A 22,929-nucleotide genomic window follows, 5' to 3' on the forward strand; every position below is an offset into this window, starting at 1 on the left:
TATCATCTTGGCACAACTCGAGTTTGCGTTTTGGCCATAATTCCAAGCGGGTGTCATCATAATCATTGCCTTCTGTCAACTGAAGGAAACGGGACTTTTGACTGCCTCACTCCCTTAATTGCAGGACATAGGGGAGTCTCCCGCATCCCCGGTTGCCTCGGCAGCTGCGGAGCCCGGCGGCGGAGAGCAGCGGGCGCAGGCCCTGCAACTAGGAACGCTGCTGGGGGAGCTGGAGAGAAGCCTGCGGCCACTGCGGGGCTGCGAGAGCCCGCTGAGGCTCCTGAAGCAGCAGATAGAACACCTCAACACCATTCTGAGGGTGAGATGATCACTGGAGCTCAAAGTGCTGAACCTGGCTCTGACCAAAAAATTGACACCGGCTCTAAAAACATTGGCGGCAGAGAACCTCAGATGGCAAATGTCCCGTGGCACTGTGATGCCACCAGGTGGTGTTACAGCACTGCATTTGTCCAAAGTTCATCAACTGCCCTTTGGATAGTTAGTTAATTGGCAAGAAGATGCCACAAGATATCGACAAAGCAGCGCTTGTTTCCAGTGTACACGAAGCTCCCAACAAAGCAACGAAGTCAACCACAGGGATGAGAATCTTTCGCGGATCCGCGGATTTCCGTGGTTTTTTTTTCCGTCCTGAGTATCATTTTCGTGAATCGTTGAGAAATTTGTTTTATATGGGGGAGGGGCAGCGGCTGGCAGCAGTATTGCGACAACAGCCGCCTTATTTTCGGCAGCATTTTGGCGCTACTTTCATCACATCATTTGCCTACACGTTTGCCTAATTGGCAAAAGTTTAAGCCAGCATGGCGAAAGTTTTAGAGAAAAAAGACGAGGATCGTGCCAGGGAAATAGACAAGTCGAACGGGATCAGGAACAGCTTCAGATGGGCATGGCTCGAGAGCAGCGTCATCTTACAACTCGGAACACAGTCCGTAACCACCTGTCTGACGGATCATATCCGTAAATTAGATGTCCCGGTGAAGGTTTTGTGCATTATTTGTCAAGATGTGATAAGCTATGTACAAGCATGTGGGTAACATGATATTACATGTAGTAAGTTAATGGTAGGCTATTGTGATAATATCGTTAAAGAATAGATCTTCAATGATAGATAGATAGATAGATAGATAGATAGATAGATAGATAGATAGATAGATAGATAGATAGATAGATAGATAGATAGATAGATAGATAGATAGATAGATAGATAGATAGATAGATAGATAGATAGATAGATTGGGTGGGTGGGTGGATGGATGGATGGATGGATGGATGGATGGATGGATGGATGGATGGATGGATGGATGGATAGATAGATAGATAGATAGATAGATAGATAGATAGATAGATAGATAGATAGATAGATAGATAGATAGATAGATAGATAGATAGATAGATAGATAGATAGATAGATAGATAGATAGATAGACAGACAGACAGACAGAATGACAGACAGACAGACAGACAGATAGATAGATAGATAGATAGATAGCAGGGCTGTGGACTCGGTCGGATTTTTGCACCGAGTCCGAGTCTGAGTCCGGCCTCTTGACCACCAAGTCAGTGTCCGAGTCCGGCTGTCCATTTTTTCTGTTAATTCATGTGACCGCTTAGTCTTTATTCAAGGCTAATAATCAAAATAATGATATAAGCTGGGTGACATAATCATCCTTGACATTGGTACATAATGTAAACATTAGCCTAAGTGCAACTCAACGTGGCCGCATTGATCGTAAGCAGGGCTGTGGACAGTATTCCTACACGCATTCTCAGAAGCATGATGAAAATAAAATTTAACGTATTTTTTTTTATTGTCGGACTCGGTGGACTCGGTCAAAATCAGCACCGAGTCCGGCAAAAATGACCGAGTCCGACCGAGTCCGAGTCCACAGCCCTGATAGATAGATAGATAGATAGATAGATAGATAGATAGATAGATAGATAGATAGATAGATAGATAGATAGATAGATAGATAGATAGATAGATAGACAGACAGACAGACAGACAGACAGACAGACAGACAGACAGACAGACAGACAGACAGATAGATGATGCAAAAAATTTACAGTTTTCATCAAAAGGAAAAACTCCAGAATTGATTGTGCCATTTCGATATATTATATTCACCTTGGTAGCCCACCAAGCAGGAATATTTTTTTCAACAAAACTGTTGAAATTGAGTGATGAAATTAATGGTTTTGGGGTTGCTATACTGCCAAAATCTAGGAGTTTCCAGGGAGCTTTGCCCCCTGAGCCCCCTCCGGGGCGTTGCCACTGGCCACCAATGGGGACCTGTGGGCCCTGTGGCCCCCAATAGGGGCCTGTGGCTCCTGGCGCCCTGTGGCCCCCAATGTGGGCCTGTGGCCCCTGGCCCACTGCGGCCCTCATTAAGGGGGTCTGCAGCCCCTGGACCCCCATTGGGGGGGGGCTGTGCCCATTGGGGCATGCGGCCCCCAGACCCCGGCTACTTCTCAGTGTTTTTTTTCATTTGCCGTTCTCATCCCTGCAACCAGTGTGAACGTACACTTTGAACCCCCTCAGAACGACTTGTCCCTCATCAGACCGTCGTCATGGGACGACACCTTGGCCGTGGAGGAGGTTCTCTGCAGCTTTGACTTCCTGTCACATGACGACGACTCTTCCTGTTCCGGCGGGTGAGAAGAGTTGATCCGCGCGCGCGTGTGTGTGTGCGTGTGTGTGTGTGTGTGTAAGAAGTAAGCATGGATGGGTCATTGATGTGTGTAAGTAGGCAAGTCCTGGAGGTAAGTGCTCGTGTATCTTTGGGGTGGGTCATTGAATTGTCAGCGTACGTGTCATGTCCACAGCATGTCTTGTCCGAGGAGCCCTTTCCTGCAAAACCACCGATGGGGTTGTGAGAAGGAGCCGCCGGTTGTCCCGCTGACTTGTGGCCACTGGGGTCTTGACCAGGTTCTGGAGACACACCTGGACACCTGTTGCATCCTACTGGAGGTACTGAGGCTTTCCTGTCGATGTTCCAGGATGTTCCTTTGAGGTTCTCGTGGTTCTCCTCAGATGCTGCAGAGGATCAACTTCAGTTTGACTCGTGTTGATCTCCTTGAGGATGTTTCTCAACAAGCAGACGTCCTGAACAGAATTGGCTGCTTGGTGTTGGAGGACAAGAACGGCATCTCCACTGAAGACCGTCAGTATCACTAACCTTTTAACTAGCTAGCTAGCTTGCTAACAAACTGATGGCTTCTGATAGCTTGTTTGCACAACTTGCTTGCTTGCTGGTCAGTCGGTCGCTCGGTCGGTGGTTCAGAAGTGAAAGCTTTCTTATCCGCTGTTGTGGTGTCCAGTGCTTCCGGAGGATCAGCGGAGTCGAGATGTTTTGCTGTTGTGGGCTGAATGTGTGCGAGACTCCGATTCTTCTTCTCCATTCTGCTGCCACTCAGACAACTTCGTCAATGCACTCAGGAAACAATACTCGCACAAAATTAAAGCCAACGCAGAGGCCAAGCAGCCCGGGCTCTCCGAAAGAGGTCAGAACAAAGACTTGTGTGTGAAGTTAAGTAAACTCGTGCCTTTGATACGAGTGAGTTGTCTTGTCGTGGGTTAACGTGTCTTAGTGACGCATATGTAAATATGACTCTCTGATGTGTTCACATAAATTAGCTTGTTCTTTGTTTCTTTCGTGCGAGTCTGTACATGCTCTTTGATGTAAAGATGTCAGAAAGTGAAAATGTATTTGATGCATTTAACTAATCATTTGATGTGTAGAAGTCAACATTTGGATATCCTTTGATATGTTCATCAGTACATTGTGTATAAGTCACTATTTGTCTTTTATGGCAATAAGTAAGCAAAAGTGTGTCTTTGATATGTATTCAGTGTTCCGCACGCTGCTGCAGCAAGTGCAGGCAGCCTGCAGGGTGGCGCTGTGGCCACCACAGCCTCCGAGCGCCGCCGACAGAGTGAGCGTGTTCCAGCTGTCGATTTATCTGAGACGGTGTGGCATCGCCACGCTGGGCGAGCACGTTGCCCACCTCGCCAAGGAAGGTGTGTTCCGTTCAGCCGTCACCCACCCCAGGCCAAAAAGTCACAATTTTCGGACGTCATGGCCTTTCAGAGTACTTCCTGTCGGCATTGAAGGGTCCCAAGCGGCGGGGCATGCTGACCAGGATGACATCGCGGGGCGTGGCCCGCCTTCTCCCACTGGGCTGCACGTTGCAGGCCATAGCAGCACTCTTGACAGACGCCGACCGCAAAGCAGGCCAGGCGGCTGCCCGCTGCCTGAGACGGGCTTCTGCCTGCGCAACCTTCCGAGCCAGGGTACACCACAAGTCCCGCGTTAGCATGTGGCAGGGCTAACGCTCAAAGTGTGTGTGTTCGTAGGCACTTGTTTATTTCACAGAGAGTTTGAGGAGCACTGACGTCGTCGTCCAGCGGAACTCTTGTTTGGCGCTCCAATGCTTGGCGGTGAGCGCGCAGTGGCCTCCCATTGCACTGGCTCCCACACATTCATTTGTATTTGTGTGCGTGTATTTGCAGGCCACAGAGAGCGTGGAGCACATGGTTGAACTTCGCAGGTGTCCCAATGAAGACGTTCAAAATGCCGCCAAGGAAGCGGTCCTCTCATTTGGTAGTTGGTGCTTGATTGGTTCACAGCTTTCTTTCCTTTTTTTTAAATTTTTTTATATTGATTCCATTTTTTTGACAGGTAAAAAAGGCCACGCAGCCTTCCAGAAGATGGAGCAGCTTGACTTGGAGATGCAGGAGGACTTTTTTCAGAATTTGGAGACTGAGATCACTTTTCTTTAAGAGCAATTTTTGCTGTCTTTTTTCCTTCATGGCCAACATATGAAATATATCCAACTATCTATCTATCTATCTATCTATCTATCTATCTATCTATCTATCTATCTATCTATCTATCTATCTATCTACCGTATTTGCCGGTGTATAAGTAGACTCGGTGTATAAGTCGACCCCCTAAAATTCAACGGAAATTTACGATTTTATGAAATATCCTTTGTATAAGTCGAGCTCAATTGTTGCAATATGCGAAATTTATTGACGAAATGTGTTCAAATTCGCGAGTTTGTAGCGAGCGATCTATACGCCATTTTAAAGTCAAAGTCAAAGTCAGCTTTATTGTCAATTTCTCCACATGCCAAAGACACACAAAGAAACCGAAATTTCGTTCCCCCCTATCCCACGGTGACAAGACATGGCTCACAACAGACAAACAAGTAAACAAGTATAACAAAAGCGTGCTGAATAAATAAAGAATAAATAACACAACAATAAATAAATAAATAACACAACAATAAATAAATAAATAAGAGGAGCAGGAACGATGGTGGCAGCCTTGAAACCCGAGGGGACGATGGCCTGCTGCAGGGAAACGTTAAAGATGTCCGTGAAGACACCCGACAGCTCCCCAGCGCAGTCCTTCAGCGCTCGACCCGGGATGTTGTCAGGGCCTGCCGCCTTACGGGTGTCAATAGCGGCAAGCGCCCTCCTCACACCGTCGGCAGAGAGGCGCAGGGGCTGCTCGTGTGGGGGGGGAGTGGTCTTCAGCGGGCAAGTGCTGTTCTGGGCGTCGAAGCGAGCAAAGAAGCGGTTCAGATCGTTCAGCAGACGGACGTCGCCCTCACAGCTCCTCGGCGCTGGCTTGTAGTCCTTGAAGTGGGTGGAGACCTTGCACGAGAACGCCTTCTTCGCTTCTGTGATGCCTCGGGACAGGTCGGCCCTCGCTGTCCTCAGGCCAGCCTCATCCCCCGCTCTGAAAGCCTTGTCCCTGGCCCTCAACAGTCTGAGGACAGCCCCCGTCAGCCACGGCTTCCAGTTCGCGCGAGTGACGACGGATTTCGAGCAAGTCACATCATCGATGCACTTCGTGATGTAAGAGGTAACAGAGTCAGTATACTCCTCTATGTCCGTCCAATCGTTGTAGGTGGCTGCCTGCTTAAACAAGTCCCAGTCAGTGGTGTCGAAGCAGTCACGAAGTGCATCGGAGGCACCCTCAGGCCACACTCGAACCTGCCTCCGAACCGGCCTGGATGCCTTTACCAATTGTCTGTATGCGGGCAAAAGCAAAACGGTGAGATGGTCAGAAAGCCCCAGATGGGGGAGGGGGGTGGCTTTGAAAGCTCCCTTTTGCGCCGAGTAGACTAGGTCCAGGAAGCTGTCTCCACGTGTCGGAAAAGGAACATGCTGGTGAAGCCTCGGGAAAACAGACTTCAGGTTGGCATGATTGAAGTCTCCAGTGAAGATGGCGAAACCGTCAGGGTGCGCTGTTTGCTGTTCACTGACAGCCTGGTACAGTTCACCAAGCGCCGCGATCCTGTCTCCTTCGATGTTGGAAGGCGGGATGTATACCGCGACTAGCAGAATCGCGGTAAATTCCCTCGGCAGATAAAAAAAACTTAATGATCCGTCCTTTTTATCTTAAATATTATTTACTTCATGACCCTGTGATATTACGCGCCGAGAGAGACTAACAACAATGAACACTCTTAGAAACTGGTTTATTTTTAGTTAGGAAACAACAAATTATAATTATAAAGTGATTGCCGGTACATAGAGTTCAAAATTCGTCTTCATCGTCGCTATTTCCGAAAAGCGTTTGGCGAATATTTTCTAAGTGCCAATGGCTCTTGCGCCATAAAGAGTCCGCCTCGGCTGGTTCCCCATGTCGGCCAGAACAAGTGAAAATTCGGCCTCTTCCCCTGGAAGTCTGGCCAAGTTTGGCGAATATTTTCTAAGTGCCAACGACTCAACCGCCGTGAAGTGTCTGCCTCGGCTGGTTCCCCATGTCGGCCACCACAAGTGAAAATTCGGCCTCTTCCCCTGGAAGTCTGGCCAAGTTAGGCAAATATTTTCAAAGTGCGAACGACTCAACCGCCGTAAAGTGTCCGCCTCGGCTGGTTCCCCGTGTCTACCACCACAAGTGAAAATTCGGCCTCTTCCCCTGGAAGTCTGGCCAAGTTTGGCGAATATTTTCTAAGTGCCAACGATTCAACCGTCGTAAAGTGTCCGCCTTGGCTGGTTCCCCATGTCGGCCACCACAAGTGAAAATTCGGCCTCTTCCCCTGGAAGTCTGGCCAAGTTTGGCAAATATTTTCAAAGTGCGAACGACTCAACCGCCGTAAAGTGTCCGCCTCGGCTGGTTCCCCGTGTCGGCCACCACAAGTGAAAATTCGGCCTCTTCCCCTGGAAGTCCGGCCAAGTTTGGCGAATATTTTCTAAGTGCCAACGACTCAACCGCCGTAAAGTGTCCGCCTCGGCTGGTTCCTCCGGTCGGCCAGAACAAGTGAAAATTCGGCCTCTTCCCCTGGAAGTCTGGCCAAGTTTGGCGAATATTTTCTAAGTGCCAACAACATTCATTTAGACATGGCGATTGAATGTTTACGTACCGGTAGTTATTGTCGTTGCTTGACGCGCGATGACTCGCACATTCGTTCAATACCCAGTACTTCCCCCTAGCAGTCATCGTCGCTGCCTGGCTTTCGATGTCCGTCATTGAGGTGAGAATATTTGAAATTGTTGCTGAGGATGCGTGTTAATGCGACGAACGCTTTATAATGATTCAGTTTCTCGCTGTTTGATGAGCCTGACGGACGCACACCCACGCACAATGAGATGCATGAGAAACGACCTTGGTTACGATCACATTTGAAGCAATGAATACAAAGTTAAATTTTATGACTCGGTGTATAAGTCGAGGTCGATTTTTTTCGGTCGATTTTGGATCGAAAAAGGTCGACCAATACACCGGCAAATACGGTATATATATATATTAAAGGGAAATGTGCTTTTGGGAGTTTGCAAACATATTTTTAAGGTTGTGTTAAACTTATAATCATATTAATATCTAGTATTGGAGTGCTCGTGTGGATTGGTGGGGGCCGAGGAATGTGCAGGCAAACTGCATGAACTTGTTTTCTTCGAAGTGTTGTGGAATAGGCCCGGATAGGGAGTACCGGAGAAGACCACCTCAAGGTCGGTGAGGAACGAGAACAACAGCACGTCTATGAGACACGGCTTCGAGGGGAAAACCCAACCGTCTGACCTCAGCGACACCTGGACCGGGGAGGAGATGGCCATCGACCAATCATCTCACAATATTTTGCATGCTTTAATATTCATATTGTGTTTCTTTAAAACTGGGCAACTCGGAAGAATGTGTCGTCTTTTGGTGGTCACAAAAACGCACGAGTTTTAGTGTGAGGGACCCAGGACCCAGGCCTGTATTAGTGCGCTTTGTCAGGAATAAATAATTGGTAAATTTGGTCTAATTGATCTACTGGTCTTCTCTTTGACAGAACGAACTTGCAAAATTGTTAGGTGCGCCAGTGTGTGGATTAGGACATAGCAATTTATGTGTTAAGTGTTGATCGCAATTTGGAGTCAGATCAATAACTAGAATCCGTAACCTAACAATATATATATATATATATATATATATATATATGTATATATATATATATGTTTAAAGAATATATATATAATTTGATACATATTTAAACAATAAAGTCAGCTAAACACAGCACAAGTGTCAAAGTACATTAAAAAAAATTTCAAACATTTAGCATTTAATTTTTAAATTATACATTTCCAAAAATGAAAGAGGTTTCCACAAGTGTTCAGAATTTAAGGTTTTAAAAAAAATTGGACAAAAACAAATCAGTATTTTTTTCAACAAAGCAGCTAAAAATTTAAATGATGCTGGCAAAATATTAAAAGTTTCAACGCGGAGAATCCACAATTAATTTAAATGCACAACAGACTAACAGATCAAGTTAGAAATGACAAGATAAAAAAAAGACATGTTTGATTGAAGGAGATGAAAAATGATAAAGGAATCCATGCTAAATCCATCACAAATTGTGAAGGCAATACAGCTTCATGTCGTTGCCGACCATTAACTGTGACAATCTGGATATAGCATCCATTAGACCAGTGTTTCCCAACCTTTTTTGAACGAATCGTTCACTCACGAGCCAACACTAACAGCAACACACACATAAATTGAGTATGTGCCGATGCCACAACATGAAATCTCAAAATTCTCCGATTTGCCACGCATGCACGATTAGCCTTGCGGAAACTGACCTGTGGTTTGGTAATCCTGTTTACAATTCGCTCGGTATTTAATGTTGGACAATTTCCCACGGAACATTTCTCACGCACGCCGCGGCACACAGCAAAATCTAATTCCACCTTGACAATCCATCTAGTCGAATGATCAATAAGGCAGAAGTTCTATTACATTGGCCACACGCATTGTACGTGAGAGAGCGTTTGGGGAAATTGACTTCTCATATCTCTTTTCAAATTTTGTCACTGTTGGTGAAAAATATGACACCTTCAACAATAAGTTTTCTTTTTCTTTTTTTAATTCATGTACTCAACACTATTGGAGGAAAAACTAAATATTTTATTCCACTTAAAAACCAAAAACAACATTGTGATGAAACACAAGGATTAAAAAAAAAAAATGTTGCCATCCAACTTTGTGTGTGTGTTGTTTCTTTTGGATGTGCTGAAAATACTGACAATCACTTCAAAGAACATGGTTGTGTGCATTTAGCCAGAGGAAAAGGAGTGGTTGGCAACATTGATTGTCCGGTGTGTGGAAGATTGTGTCTGCGCACGCACAGCACGGCCTGGGCAAACAAAATGTCTCCCGCTGTCTCCGTTTTCAAGTCTTTACTTCAAAGTTGGTCTTGTATCCAGCATGGCGGCAGCAATGGCGAGGGGCCTCTAGGCGCCCACGATGGCCGGGTCGTGTGCGGCGTGCGGCAGGGCGGTATCCTGGAAGTGAGACGTCAAAGCACATCAACCTTCGTTTTGACAAGATGCCACCCAAAGTCAAGTTCCATCAATGTACTTCAGTAGGACTTCAACGATGACAGTTTGCCATTTAATTTTTCCTCCTCTGATAATTTGCTTACAAAAAAAAAGGAATGACTGTTAGTGCCAAGCCAATAAAAGTACTTTGCTCCCATCTTGATAGTGAGCTGCGGCGCTTCATTGAGACAAAAGCAGTGCTTTGTTGCCTTCTGGTGGCATCTTGGTGCCCAGGAACGACAGTAGCTTTGACTAGAAGCGCTTCGCTCAGGCAAAGGTAGTGCTTAGCCGCCATGCTGATCCTAAGAAACTACACCCATGTGAATTGAGGAGCCTTCTTTAAACAAATGTAGAGCTTTGCAGCAACTTTGTTTCAGCTGCCGCTTTTCAAGTGCTCTGCAAAATCAAAGCGAATTGTCAAACACGGCACTTGAATAGAAAAAAAAAGCGGTCAAGCAACGTTTGATTTGGGAATTTTGTGTTGTATATGCACCTGGCAGTGGTAGAGGAAGCAGTTGCCCCAGCAGCTGTAGCAGATGAGGAAGAGGGCGGTGAGGAAGACCAAGGCACAGATGGTGCAAGGCTTCCTCTCCAGCAGGAAGCTGAGCAGGTAGAAGCCCATGAACATGGAGTGGTTGAACCACAGCGCCGGGTTGAGCGGCTTGGGGATGAGCAGCACCGGCAGAAGCCACTGCAGGCAATACATGCTTGACGCCCTACTCGGTGGGTGGCAGCAGTCGGCGGGACGGGCACTGCACGGTCTCAGCGGAGGCTGGCCAGGAAGTGCAACACGACAGCAAATTTTGCTGAGGTCAGCTCGTCCCTGCGTGTGCACAACACAATTCCACAGTCAATGATGAATCTTTGCTGCACAGCCGCTCGCACGGCGTGCGCAGGTGTACCTAATCAAGTGACCCACACCGCTGCTTCCTGCTTGGCTCAAGGTCTCCACAACCGGGAAACAAACGATACGATAACAATAAAAAACATTACATCATTAGAAAAGGAATCAATCAGATCTTTGATCATCAAGTAATTGTCAGAATACTTTTTTTTTATTGAATGTGTCCATATGCTTGGAATTTAAGCTTTAAACCACTTTCTGAAAAGATATTCAAACTAATAATCACCAATTGTGCATTCCTTCTGACTTGTAAACTGTCACTGAATCATTTGTTTGTCATTTCTTGCCTGTCAAATTAAATGTTTTTGAATAAAGGGATGGAAATTAAAACTTTTGCTGAATTTTCCAATTTATATTGCAATATAGTCAAATGTAATTTTTTAAATCGCAAAGGCTGAAATTTAGGAAAAAAACAAAGCAAGAAAGACTGCACCCTTGCAGTTAGTCGACAGTTTTTTTTTTTTTTTTTTATATTCCGACATTCCTGAGACGCTTCTCTATACTTCAGTGAGCTATTATCATTTCCTAGACTAACTGACTTAAGTTTAGGGCACGCTGGAAGTGGACACTTAAAGACTTGAAGTCACTGCAGCGAACAACTTGAACAGGAAGGATTTCAACCGTCAGTCATTAGCATTGAAGACCAATGCTTTGGATACAAAATCGGATCTCGGAATTCTACAGATCAACATATTACTTGCAAACGTGAGAGGAGGAACTTGAAAAAAATATAAAGTGCATATAAGGTTAAATAAGATTTCGACGTGTTGCTTGAGCTGCTGTAAAGTGTACCTATTAAAGTGACCAATTAGCCTTCCTGCTTGTCTTGAAAGTGTCCATCACTAAACGATAACAATAATGAAAATAACATCAGCAGCAATAAAACGAAGAAATAGAACAAATATTTTTGAATCCGGACGCCGACCAAATTCTTAATTAGAAAAGGATGGACTTTTGAGTTGCCATAGCTGGGCACCAACAAGGTGTCCATTTTCGACTGCTCAACACTTGCCAATGGCATGTCACGCTTGAACACTTAAGCGGAGCGCAAATACGAAAAAAGTTGCAAACATTAGCGTTCTTTTGTGGCCTTTTCCAAAACGCCGAACGCCACTGAGCTCTCACGTCGTCCACGTTTGAGTTACTAGCGGAGCGTGCGAGCGGCGTTAGCTAACTGCCTCCGTTCCTACCGTGTTGTCGCTCCAGACGCGAATAACGTAATTTACAACCAGCAACGTCCACATAAATTTTAATGGCGCTTTGTATTTTGGTGTTGGAGCAAGGTCACGCCAGGAAGGCCGATGACGCTGGCCTCACTGCCCGCTTAGCTTTCGATTTAGCGCTGACACACAAAGGAGGCGAAACGGCCCAAATGCTGACGAAAGATCGCCTTCGTGGAGACCAAGAAGCGGACAAACCTGGCAGCCATGTGAATCATTCTGGCCTTAAACTGTTTCGCTGAGCGTCTGCGTACGTGTTTGCTATCGACAGCAATTTGGCTAAGCAACGACAAGGACCCGGCGGCCAGCTGGCAGAGGTGTCCGTGGATCTGCCTGAAACAACCGATCGTTGACTCTGGCAGACTGGAGACGTCAAGTGCTGATTGCGCCCTTACACTGGTCAGATGACAATGCAGCACCCACATGCTCCACTGACGCTACAAGCCTCACAGAACAGCATTTACTTATTTTATTTATCAAATCTGATCTACAAACACATTTTAGAAGTGTTTCCCTCTAATATCAGATAAGAACGATTTACGCTGTAAGAGAAAGTCAATGGCTTCAATGATAGGAGTTTCAAAACTTTATTTGGCACATTCCAGACCGACAAACAAATGAGCAATGACGCAAACGCAACGTATCACAACTCAACAACGCCAAATTGTTTTTGACACGGGAATGCGAACTGACTTGTACTAGCATTGCTACAAGTGCAACCATTGCCAAGCAGGCTGTCATTTATACTCTGGATACATTTGTTCATTATTGTTATGATTTTGCTTCAACAATGAAACGTGATTATTTTTCTTATTCTTATACTAAGTATTAAAATGAGCTTGCTAGCAGAGCTAAACACAGCCTGTAATTTCTCTTTTGCCATTTAGGTTGCCAAGCACAGAAACTGTTAGTATGGTAATGTTTTATAACTTGAACGTTTCTCCTTTTTTTTAACCCCCAAACGAGGTTTTGAGGTTTTCCTTTGCCGTTTGAAGGGGCTTCAATGAGGGGATGGCATCGACCTTTGTCACCTGCTGCCCCGTGAAGCCCTTTGAGACTCTTTTGGTAGGGCTGTACAAATAAACTTGCTGTAGCATTGTATCAAATCTCACAGGAAATCGAACCCAAGGACAAAGGACTTCCTATTTGTCCTCTGAGTCATCAGAAGACCCACACGACTTATCAGTCTTCTTTGACCCTTTCCCTACGAGCATTCGATCTGTTCTCATTTGAGATGCCACTCGACGACCGTGCAAAATATATCGACTGCTTATCGGGCTACTTAAGCACTTTCTGGGTATTTGTTTGCATGCCATCTGCTAGGGTGACCAGATTTGGGTTTCTGAAAGAGGACACCTTTTTGTTGGGGGGGGGGTCATTTGTTTTTGGTTTTTTTGAGGGGGGAGGGGTCATTTGTGTCATATATTATGACACAAATGACATGGTGTCTGTATAGCAATTCAGTCAGGTGGGAGGGGTCATTTGTGTCATATACTACGACACAAATGACATGGTGTCTGTATAGCAATTCAGTCAAATTCCTTGTTTGGCATGCACAAACTTGGCCAATAAAGCTGATTCTGATTTTGAATAACACAAAAAAATATATACAATAACAAAGACATTATTTACACTAACAAAACCATATGTGTACACAGACATCTATGAGTTTTATAGTGGTACACTAAGTAAAAAAAGACAAAAGAAATACGGCCATCGGTGCAGCATTTGAAGAAAAAAAAAAAAGGCTCCTCTTCAGTCCTCCCCTTGCAGGGTGCGTTGGCACCTTTATTTGGCACATACACGTAAGTGCCTGCCTTGCATATCAAGCACTCAGCTTCATAAGGATCACGACCCTGGCGAAAGCACGGGAATTTAAACGTGCATTTTCGTTTCGGCATTGCTTGTAAACACTCGGTATGAACTGAACAGCCCACCCTATTTCGTAGCAATGTGACTAGATTTGGGGAGAAGGGCGTGACTTATTTGCGAACGATACAGAAAAACCTGGAATTGTGTGAAATGGAACGGAGTGGCAATTCTATTGACAACGTACTGTACATGTATTATGTTTGAGGCAGTACAACAAAAAGTACTGTACATGTATTATGTTTGAGGCAGTCCAACAAAATCCCGGACGATTTTGAAATTCCCCCCAGACATTTTTTTGGGGCTCAACAGTAGGACATGTCCGGGAAAAAGAGGACGTCTAGTCACCCTACATCTGCTCACATATGTAGCATAGCTCAACCTCAATCTTAGTTGGCTTTAGCACATTTATTGGTTGGAGACACAAGGTTGTTAGTTGCTATTGTATTGTAGTATTGCTTCAAATGCAAATGCCCATTGTGGAGACAGTTTTTGTCAACTGGTAGCAGACCCATTATTTATTTCATTTATTTACGTACTATTTTTAATGGCATTATTGTTGTTGGCGGGCAAGTGATGGCATGTTGTCATGCGTGTTTTTACACAATAAAGCACCACTATTATGTGCCTCACGATGGGTTGCACAGTAAATAGTCACCTGACTACAGCTAGCATAGCACACCGCTAATGCAAAAACAACCATGCAGGCTCAACTGCGTGCAAAGTAAACAGCCTCAATGTCAATAGAACCTCTGAGCTTTTCACTTGTCTTTCACGTGCGTAAAACCTGAAAGAGAAGAACATGTTAGAACTATCCAATCAAATATAGAGAGCATATTTTGGATGATATTTTTGTTTTGCAAATTTTCATCATTTCCAAACATTGCGCTAAATTGCTTCAGTATTTTTCAGAAGAATGCTGATCGCACTGGTTGTGGCTAACAGATAGCGTGGCTAAAAAGCCCTGGCGATATCATGTGGATAGGTGATTCTCTTTGGCGCCCTCCCTCAAGGCCCAGACATTCCATCCTCTTTCTCCTCCATCAAAGGTGTGTGTCCTCTTGTTCTTCCTCCTCAGCTGCTGCTTGATTGACAAACACCTAGAGGACCAATGAAATGGCGCTTATTGTCGAGCAGAATAAAAAGCACATGACAAAATAGGTCCTACTCTTGGGAGAAGAATCTTCTCTAAGAGCAAGAACCTTCTTGGGGAATAAAACATGCCCTGGACTAGAACCTTGTCTCGGGACTCACTACAATCTTATCTCAGTATAAGTACCTTCCCTTAGATCTAGAACATACTCTCTGGACGATAACCTTTCCGGACTAGAACACTTTCTTGGAATTACCACCTTGTCCCAAGACGTGCGTCTTTCCTCCGGGCTAAAAATGATCTTAGCCTTTTCACTGAACTAAAACTTTCTCCCTAGACTTAAACATTTCTCGGTACTGCAACATTCTCAAGGGAGCACAATGCTTTTCTTAGGGTGAAAACCTTTCACTATGCGCCAAACCACAGCTCAGAGTCCTCATCCTTTTTGGAGTTCTTGGAGGGGTGTGCTGGAGAGTGCTCCCCCTCGGGACTTCATCGTTCTGCTGGGGGAATTCAATGCTCACGTGGGCAATGACAAAGCTGTCAACTGATCACCACCTGGAGGTGTGTTCGCTCCAATGGTGGGATAAGATGCCGGGCCGACCTGGCAGATCCAAACATATTGTGAGGTTTGATGTCTGGCAGGATCCCCCTTTGCCCACGTCCCAGGGAGGCAGGACACACTGAGTCTAAGCGTTTCGTGCCTTCCTTGTTGAGACGAACAATCGGAACTGTGGTCGTAAGGTGGTCGTTGCCTGTCTTGGTGGCGACCCCCAAACCCGCTGGTAGCGGGTAAGGGATGCCGTTAAGCTGGAGAAAGAATCCTAGCAGGCCTTTTTGGCCTTTGGTCACAGCTGATAGTTACCGGATGGTCAAGCTTAACATGGCTTTGGCAGTTGCTGAAACAAAAACCCAGGCGTGGGAGTAGTTTGGTGAGGCCATGGAAAATGACTTCCGGGCGTATTCAAGGAGATTCTGGTCCACCGTCCGGACAGGGAAACAGTGTAAGACGTGTATAGTGGAGATGGGGCGTTGTTGACCTCGACTCAGGATGTCATGAGTCAGTGGGGAGAATACTTCAAAGACCTCCTCAATTCCACCAATACCCCTTCCATTGAGGAACCAGAGCCTGGAGACTCCGAGGTGGACTCGCCTATCTCTGGGGTTGAAATCACCGAGGTAATTAAAAATCTCCTTGTTGGCAAGGCCCCCAGCGGTGGATGAGATATGCCCGGAATTCCTGAAGGCTCTGGACGTTGTGGGGCTGTCCTGTTTGACACGCCTCTACTACTTCACATGGAGATCGGGGAGAGTGCCTCTGGATAGGCAGACCGGGTTGATGGTTCCCCTTTTTACGAAGGTAAGGGATAGTCTATTCAGGCGTGCTGGAGAGGTGGGTCCATCAGGAGGTCGAATCTCAGATTCAGGAGAAGTAATGTGGTTTTTGTCCTGGCTGTGGAACAGTGGACCAGCTCTTCACCCTCACCAGGGTGCGTGGGGGTTTGGCCAACCAGTCTACATGTGCTTTGTGGACTTGGAGTAGGCGTTCGACCGTGTCCCTTGGGGAGGTCTGTGGGGGTTGCTTCGTAGCAGGGTAGCGAACCCCCTGAGGTATGGGATGTGACCGAAAGAACCAAGTGGCCAAAATGAGTTTCTTCTGCAGGGCGTCTGGGCTCTCCCTTAGAGATAGGGTGAGAATCTCGGTCATCCGTGAGGGACTCCGAGTTGAGCTGCTGCTCCTCCGCGTTGAGAGGAGCCAGACGAGGTGGCTTGGGCATCACATCAGGATGCCCCCTTGAAGCCTCCCTGGTGAGGTGGTCCAGGCATGTCCCACCGGCAGGAGACCCCAGGGACCACCCAGGACACGCTGGTGAGAATAAGTCTTGGCTTGTCTGGGAATGCCTTGGGATCTCCGGGATGGGCTGGACGAAGTGGTTGAGGAGTGGGAAGTTTGGGCTTCCCTTCACAAGCTGTTGCCCCTGTGACCCGACTCTGGATAAGCAGGGAAAAATGGATGGATGAATGGATGGATGGATGGATGGATGGATGGATGGATGGATGGATGGATGGATGGATGGATGGATGGATGGATGGATGGATGGATGGATGGATGGTACCGTCTCTTGAAAGTAGAACCTTCACTCGGGGCTTTTTGGAAAATGAACATTCTCTATTTAAAGGCTTTCTCGGGACTACGACACCCTTCTCTCTGTACTAAACTGGTGCTTCGTCCTGAGCTAAATAGAAAGCACCTGACAGGTTACCTCCATCAAGGTTTTCATCCTACCTGCCAGCGAGGGTTGTCATCCCCGCCGATACCTTCGCCTCCCCCCACAATTCCATTGGTACTAATCCCCTTGTTCTTTATCTGTTCTTCTTCATGGTGGTCTTCAGGCCGGTTGTCAGGCTGGTTGTCGCCTGCCACGTCCAGGGTGGGGTTGTCATGGCAACCGTTCTCCACAAAGCGAAGCTCCTCTGTGTGGAACTAAGCAACACCAACAAATAGGTATCAGAAAATGGGGGCGTAATATTCGTATTAGAACTTAAAGTGCTTTTTCTCAGCGGTACTTTGAACATGACCCGGGTAAATGAAAAATTAACCGTTTGATACTACTTCAACCATTGTCATTGAAGATGCCCCCCAGCTACGGCTCCCCCCAACTTTGAGACCGTGCATGGCGGTCTTACAGTGGTCTTGGTGGTCGAGGGCCGCCTCTGCCAGCAGATGTAAATGAAGCCTGACGTGATGATGGCCAGGCAGATGGAGCCGATTACCACCAGGACCACAAACAGTTTGCTGTAGTTGCTGCGCTGGGATGGACTGCGGCGGGGAGAGCACGTAGAAGGCAGGCCATAGTCCTGGATGCCTACCTGAGGGGGTGGGGGGATTGGGGGTTAGTACAAAGACACCACAAGCTCAGAAGAATTTTCTATGAAAAAAGTTACTTTGTTTAAACTCGGACGCATTTCTCCCAGCAGGTTCAGCAGGTCCTTAGTGGACATCACACCTGGAAGATACACACATGCACGCACTAGCAATCCAATCGGAAAAATGTCACACAAAAAATTACAGGACTCTTGATCATGTAAATGCTTGACGGCCACACGTTTCCCACCCCTGGCTTGAAACATAACAAAGCATGCGGACAGTAATTCACATCATATTTCAGCCATTTTGCATGATCATCCATCGAGCAGATAACAATTTGGCAATGTGGGTCCATGTCCACACAATCTGGTGTTAGTTGCTTCCAGGGAAGATTTTTCTAATTATGCTGGTAGGATAAATTTGTCTTTGATGTGTCCTTGTAAATGGCCACCATGGCCCTGAAATGCCAATTTTGAGCAAAAATGTTGAATTACTTTTTAATTTTGGGGTACTTGTGAATTTGGAGAGCCACCACTCGCGTGAATTTAAAAAAAAATCATAGGGTAATTAAGATACAGTCCTAACTTGACAAATGGTGCAAGGACAGCCACAGTTAGAGAGACAACACGTCTCCAATTCAAAATGAGAACACAAGCAAGGAGCTGCTGTAGGTCACGACTCACCCCAAGAAGCTCACATGCAAACTAAGTGGCTTACCCGACTCCGGTGGCTGACGTCACTCACCACACCACGCCCCTTCGACACGCACATACTGCAGTGCGTACAGCATAAAAGCAGTTGATTTTGCGTTTTCTTGTGTGTGCGTGTACCATGCTCAGAGGCCGCGTGCATCAGCATTTGTCGTCGTTGGTGTGTGGGCTTGCTTAGGTAAATGACCCACGGCCCCTCTGGGCTCTTCATGCGCCGTGCAAACTGGCGCTCCATTATCTTCAGCAGGCGCACACCACCATCACTGCGGAACTCCTCCTGCACACAAACACCATGCTGTAAAATGTTGAGTGGACCTGTGTGTGTGTGCGTGTGTGTGTGCACTTTTTCGTTGCAGAGAAAAAGTATATGAAAGGTTTGTGCATGTGAGTCCGTGAATTGTTTGTGTCTCTCTAAATGCTTTTTGTGTGTTTTGTTGAATTTGCATTTAGTGAGTACATAATTAGAATGTACGCGCACAAGTATGCGGGTGCACCAATTTATCCAGTTAGCATCACGATGTTGTAATTAGCACTTACGCAGTTGAGATTGTGTGTCATGTTCAGGAGGACGTAGCCATGCCCACTTGGCTGCATCCAGTCCACGCACAGCACCTGACGGACAAAAGATGAGAAAACAAGACAAGGAGGCAAAACGGCAGACTTGCTGAGACTTATCAGTCAGCCTCTTGAGACTCGGACAGTGTCTCCTCCTAATAGACACATCCACCAAATTTCACTCAAAGTGGCAACATTTTTATGTCAGTGTTGTCGACTTGAATTCCTTTTATACATTTAAAAAAACGTACATGTTCCTCCTGAGGGAGCGTGGTCATCCAGTCCCAGCTGGTCGCAGCTAAGCCTCCATTGGGTAAAACATTTGAGGTGGGCGTGGACCTAGTTTCCTTTCCTTCCTCCTCCTCGGGCTGTATGCTGGTGGCCGTGTCACCGTGTGCCACAGTGGCACTGTGGGTCAAATCTGCAGGAAGGACTCCAAAGTCAAGGAAAGGTGCTTGGCTGACAGCCAAAACAGACATTCTGTTGCTTGACCTTTGACCCCCAGTAGTCCAAAGTCGGTGCCTGTCCCGGGGGCCGCTGTCGTCGCGGCAGTGTTAGAAGACGCTGTCGTCGTTGTGGACACCAATACGGAGGAGCGAATGACGCCAAAACCGCTGGAGTGACCACCTTCATTGAGCTCCTCCTCTAAAACCTCAAGCAATACAAGTCAACGTTGAAATAACAAACAACAATATAGTATCACTGTTCAAACAACAAACAAAACACAAACAAGACCGGTACTATGGCATTCATCTTCTTTGTATAACATTTAGGTTTCTTTTTTCAACCAATGTCTGAACAAAAGAAACAGAAAACTAAACAACACAGGGCCAACAAATGGCAAATAACAGAACAAAAATATCCAACAGCAACACAAATATTTACCTATTCTTAGTTTATTAGTTTGTCCGTCTGTTCATTCATTCGTAGCAAATGTTTATTTTGAAGTCTTTATCTCAGTTCATTTTAATTATGTAGTTTGGTTTAGTAAAATTCAGACAATTCGTAATTTTTTGTTATTGTGTTATTTTGATTTTAGTAGGTCAGTTAGTCAATGACTGATCACCTGATGAGGCCCCGTCTGGTGGGGGAGGTCTGGGGGTGCTGAGGGAGGAGTGTACCCTGTCAACATGTCACCATGTTTGGGTTGTTCTTCCAAATATTACATCGCCAGACACTTCATTAGGTACACCTCAGCACATCACATCGCAGCCAGCCTGCGCCTCTAACTACAAAAAACACTGTCAGAAATCATTGACAAATATGCACTATCATAAATCACAAGTGTACATGCATAGTCATGAATCGAATGTGTGCATGTAAGTCATACATGTACATCCAACTCTGCAAATCTTATGCGTACATGTACAACCAAACTATGTGTTATCAAATGGCCATAAATCATACATATTACTGGGCGGTCATAAATCATATACATGTGCAGTATTAATCATGTGTACTCAATTGTGGTCATAAATTATATTAAAATGTAAAGTCACAAATCATATGTGTACATGTCTCAAATCATGTAATACATCATAAATTGTCATATTATTGTCATGCCCGTGCCAGAGCACGCTCGGCCGGCAACTTTCCTCAGCCATACCCCTTCATCACCGTAATGTCTGTCACCTGTTCCCTCTCGTTGTCTCATGTATTTAAACCCTGCCCGTGTGTTCCTCCTTGTCAGTGTCTACTGTTGTGTCCCGTCCCTGTCCGCGCCCAGTGTTCCTGTTCCTGTCGTCTGGTTTTGGTTCCCCAAATCCTGGTTCAAGCTGCATTTGGTCACCCTGGCTCAAATCATTCCTGACAATTATTCATTCTGTAACTACATGCATGGTGAAAAATTATGCATATACTTGCATGGTTGTGAATTATGTCATAAATCACAAGTGTTCAAGAATATTCAAAAATCATACAGGAGTCCTACATTATGTTAATAAATTACAAAAATGGTTAGAAGTTATGTGTCTATCATAATTAGACATGTGAGGTCATAAATAACACATGTACCTCAACATAAATCTAATGACTGGAGAGGCAACCTGTTTGTTATGCGTCTATACGTAAACCTGCCATTGATTGCCTGGTGCATCATTTGTGTATATGTGTTCCCCCACTCCTCCATTAACTGATGACCAGTGCATTTTTTATGGAGTATGTGACCTGGCATTTGTTGGTGACCAATTCAGGGTGGATCTCTCCTCTCGCACAAGGTCATTTGAGATAAAACAGCCTCCAACCCTAATGAGGGCAGGTGGAACCGGTGACCATTCTGTCAGTGTACCCAATGAAGTGACCACACCTGCACCGACCAATCATAGCATCTAAGTCCAGTGTGGCGTGCGTCCTCTTCGCCACGAGATGCTTCTCGAGCCAGCTGAATGAACCCGAGGCCTCCTCCAGTGAAGAGTCGGAGTACCCGCCAAGTGGCCCCCTCTTTTGTTCCTCCTGAGGAAAATCGAGAGGATGATAAGACAAACAAGACAATCGTATTGAGTGGTTGTCAGCGTTCCTCTTCTCACCAGGTTCCAGGACTTGGACACAAAGGACTCAGACAGCTGCAATGCTATAGGGGTAGGTTAGGATTTAGGGGATTTGAGGGGAGAAGGGAAAAAAACATCACTGTTAGACCGAGGCTCCATTCCCCCAATTATTTGCAGACTAATAATTTTCACTCTCAAGTGCGCACACACGCACACACAGACGCGCACGCATGTGCACGCACACACACACACACACACACACACACACACACACACACACACACACACACACACAAACACACACAGAAAACCTGAAAGCCATAACAGTATGGTGGTAATAGTTGAATGGTGGTAATTTTTCCATCTGTGTGGAAGGATATGAAAGTAATTGTCAGTGACATTGCGTTTGTTGCACCAACTGCGTGGGCAAGATACCAACGTTTCTGTGTGAAAGGACACAAAGTTGCGCAAAGATCCTTAGGAGGGTTCTGTGTCGAAGGCAATAAAGACAAATTCTTGTTCTCCTATGAGAGTATGACTAAACCCTGTCGTTTCATTCACTGTGGCTGTGTGGAGTCACAGCAATTTCAGAAATATCTTGTCTCTTTACTGTGCTGTGTGAAAGGGAAAGAAGAAAAACATGTTTTTGGGGGGCCTCACCAGACACGGATGTCATCTCATGATCTGATGCTGTGTCACTTGCAGCAATATGCCGCCTTTACTACTTTCTGTGTGTATGGCAAATGAGGATATTTTTTTTCACCCTTTCTATTACGATCAGACCAGAGGCGTCACCGATGGTAGAATGCCGTGTTGTAGTATAAAAGTACAATAAGATGTAAACATATCCCACCTTTACTGCATTCTGTGCGAAAGTACATACGATCACGGCAATTATACGTGTTCAAGCCTAACGGAAAAATCATCGTCGTCATCGTTGTTACATTATCATGCAAACAAGTCATCAGAGCAATCGTGCATGTGTGCGCGTGTAGACTGACCAATCAGCGTGACGAAAGTGAAGAGGAGAAGGCTCGCCATGTTCGCTATATTGCACCTCATCATGATCTTCATCATTTTCTTATGTGAACGCGCCACAGCCCGCTTCAGCTGCGCGTGCGCAGTGGACACACAGGAGAACGTTGACATGTAGTTTACAATAAAAGCCACTAGAGTACGCCGTTGCTTGCCTAGTTTTTCAACAAAGCTGCTGTTTTATTCATTTATGCGTTAGAACGTTTTCATTCATAGTCGGGTTTGAAAAATATTTTTTTAACCAACGTGCATCAAAAAATATATATTTGCTAAGTGAGAGAACCAATAATAATAATAATAATAATAATAATAATAATAATAATAATAATAATAATAATAATAATCATATGTAG

The 22,929-nt window shown here is 45.6% G+C and overlaps 3 protein-coding genes across 16 annotated transcripts in view; 1 reads left to right on the forward strand and 2 right to left on the reverse strand.

Moving 5' to 3' along the window:
* The window catches only part of ripor3 (RIPOR family member 3), a 53,678-nt gene extending 43,878 nt beyond the window's left edge, over positions 1-9,800 (forward strand). For all 8 annotated transcript variants that reach the window (XM_088388548.1, XM_088388547.1, XM_088388550.1 and 5 more), the window contains 10 exons: positions 125-319; positions 2,558-2,670; positions 2,842-2,986; positions 3,050-3,179; positions 3,337-3,519; positions 3,869-4,036; positions 4,107-4,309; positions 4,373-4,456; positions 4,529-4,619; positions 4,698-9,800. In XM_088388548.1, the coding sequence (XP_088244674.1) occupies positions 125-319; positions 2,558-2,670; positions 2,842-2,986; positions 3,050-3,179; positions 3,337-3,519; positions 3,869-4,036; positions 4,107-4,309; positions 4,373-4,456; positions 4,529-4,619; positions 4,698-4,798 (1,413 nt within the window). In that variant the 3' untranslated portion in view covers positions 4,799-9,800. The remainder of the gene's footprint in view (positions 1-124; positions 320-2,557; positions 2,671-2,841; positions 2,987-3,049; positions 3,180-3,336; positions 3,520-3,868; positions 4,037-4,106; positions 4,310-4,372; positions 4,457-4,528; positions 4,620-4,697) is intronic.
* Positions 9,364-12,370, reverse strand: blcap (bladder cancer associated protein). Of its 2 annotated transcripts, none has more exons than XM_088388564.1 (3): positions 12,158-12,370; positions 10,329-10,658; positions 9,364-9,799 (listed from the first exon to the last, which is right to left on the reverse strand). In XM_088388564.1, the coding sequence occupies exons 2-3, from the start codon at positions 10,539-10,541 to the stop codon at positions 9,749-9,751; spliced, it is 264 nt and encodes an 87-aa protein (XP_088244690.1). In that variant the 5' UTR covers positions 10,542-10,658; positions 12,158-12,370; the 3' UTR covers positions 9,364-9,748. The 2 variants fall into 2 exon arrangements, with proteins under 2 accessions (XP_088244690.1, XP_088244688.1); XM_088388562.1 differs by lacking the exon at positions 12,158-12,370 and adding an exon at positions 10,738-12,151.
* Positions 12,371-12,530: 160 nt separating this feature from the next.
* Positions 12,531-22,672, reverse strand: podxl2 (podocalyxin-like 2). Of its 6 annotated transcripts, none has more exons than XM_088388558.1 (12): positions 22,543-22,672; positions 21,581-21,624; positions 21,371-21,506; positions 20,122-20,159; positions 19,548-19,707; positions 19,307-19,476; positions 19,038-19,112; positions 18,621-18,777; positions 17,868-17,929; positions 17,610-17,792; positions 17,209-17,406; positions 12,531-14,928 (listed from the first exon to the last, which is right to left on the reverse strand). In XM_088388558.1, exons 1-12 carry the CDS (start codon positions 22,616-22,618, stop codon positions 14,872-14,874), a joined length of 1,356 nt encoding a protein of 451 aa, XP_088244684.1. In that variant the 5' UTR covers positions 22,619-22,672; the 3' UTR covers positions 12,531-14,871. The 6 variants fall into 6 exon arrangements, with proteins under 6 accessions (XP_088244684.1, XP_088244682.1, XP_088244683.1 ...); XM_088388556.1 differs by having other exon boundaries at positions 19,548-19,700; positions 20,122-20,177; positions 21,361-21,506; XM_088388557.1 differs by having other exon boundaries at positions 20,122-20,177; positions 22,543-22,671.
* Between the last annotated feature and the right edge of the window lie 257 nt (positions 22,673-22,929).

Source organism: Syngnathus floridae, chromosome 11, assembly GCF_059516105.1.
Source record: "Syngnathus floridae isolate MCC-2025c chromosome 11, RoL_Sflo_1.0, whole genome shotgun sequence".
Lineage (NCBI taxonomy): Eukaryota > Metazoa > Chordata > Actinopteri > Syngnathiformes > Syngnathidae > Syngnathus > Syngnathus floridae.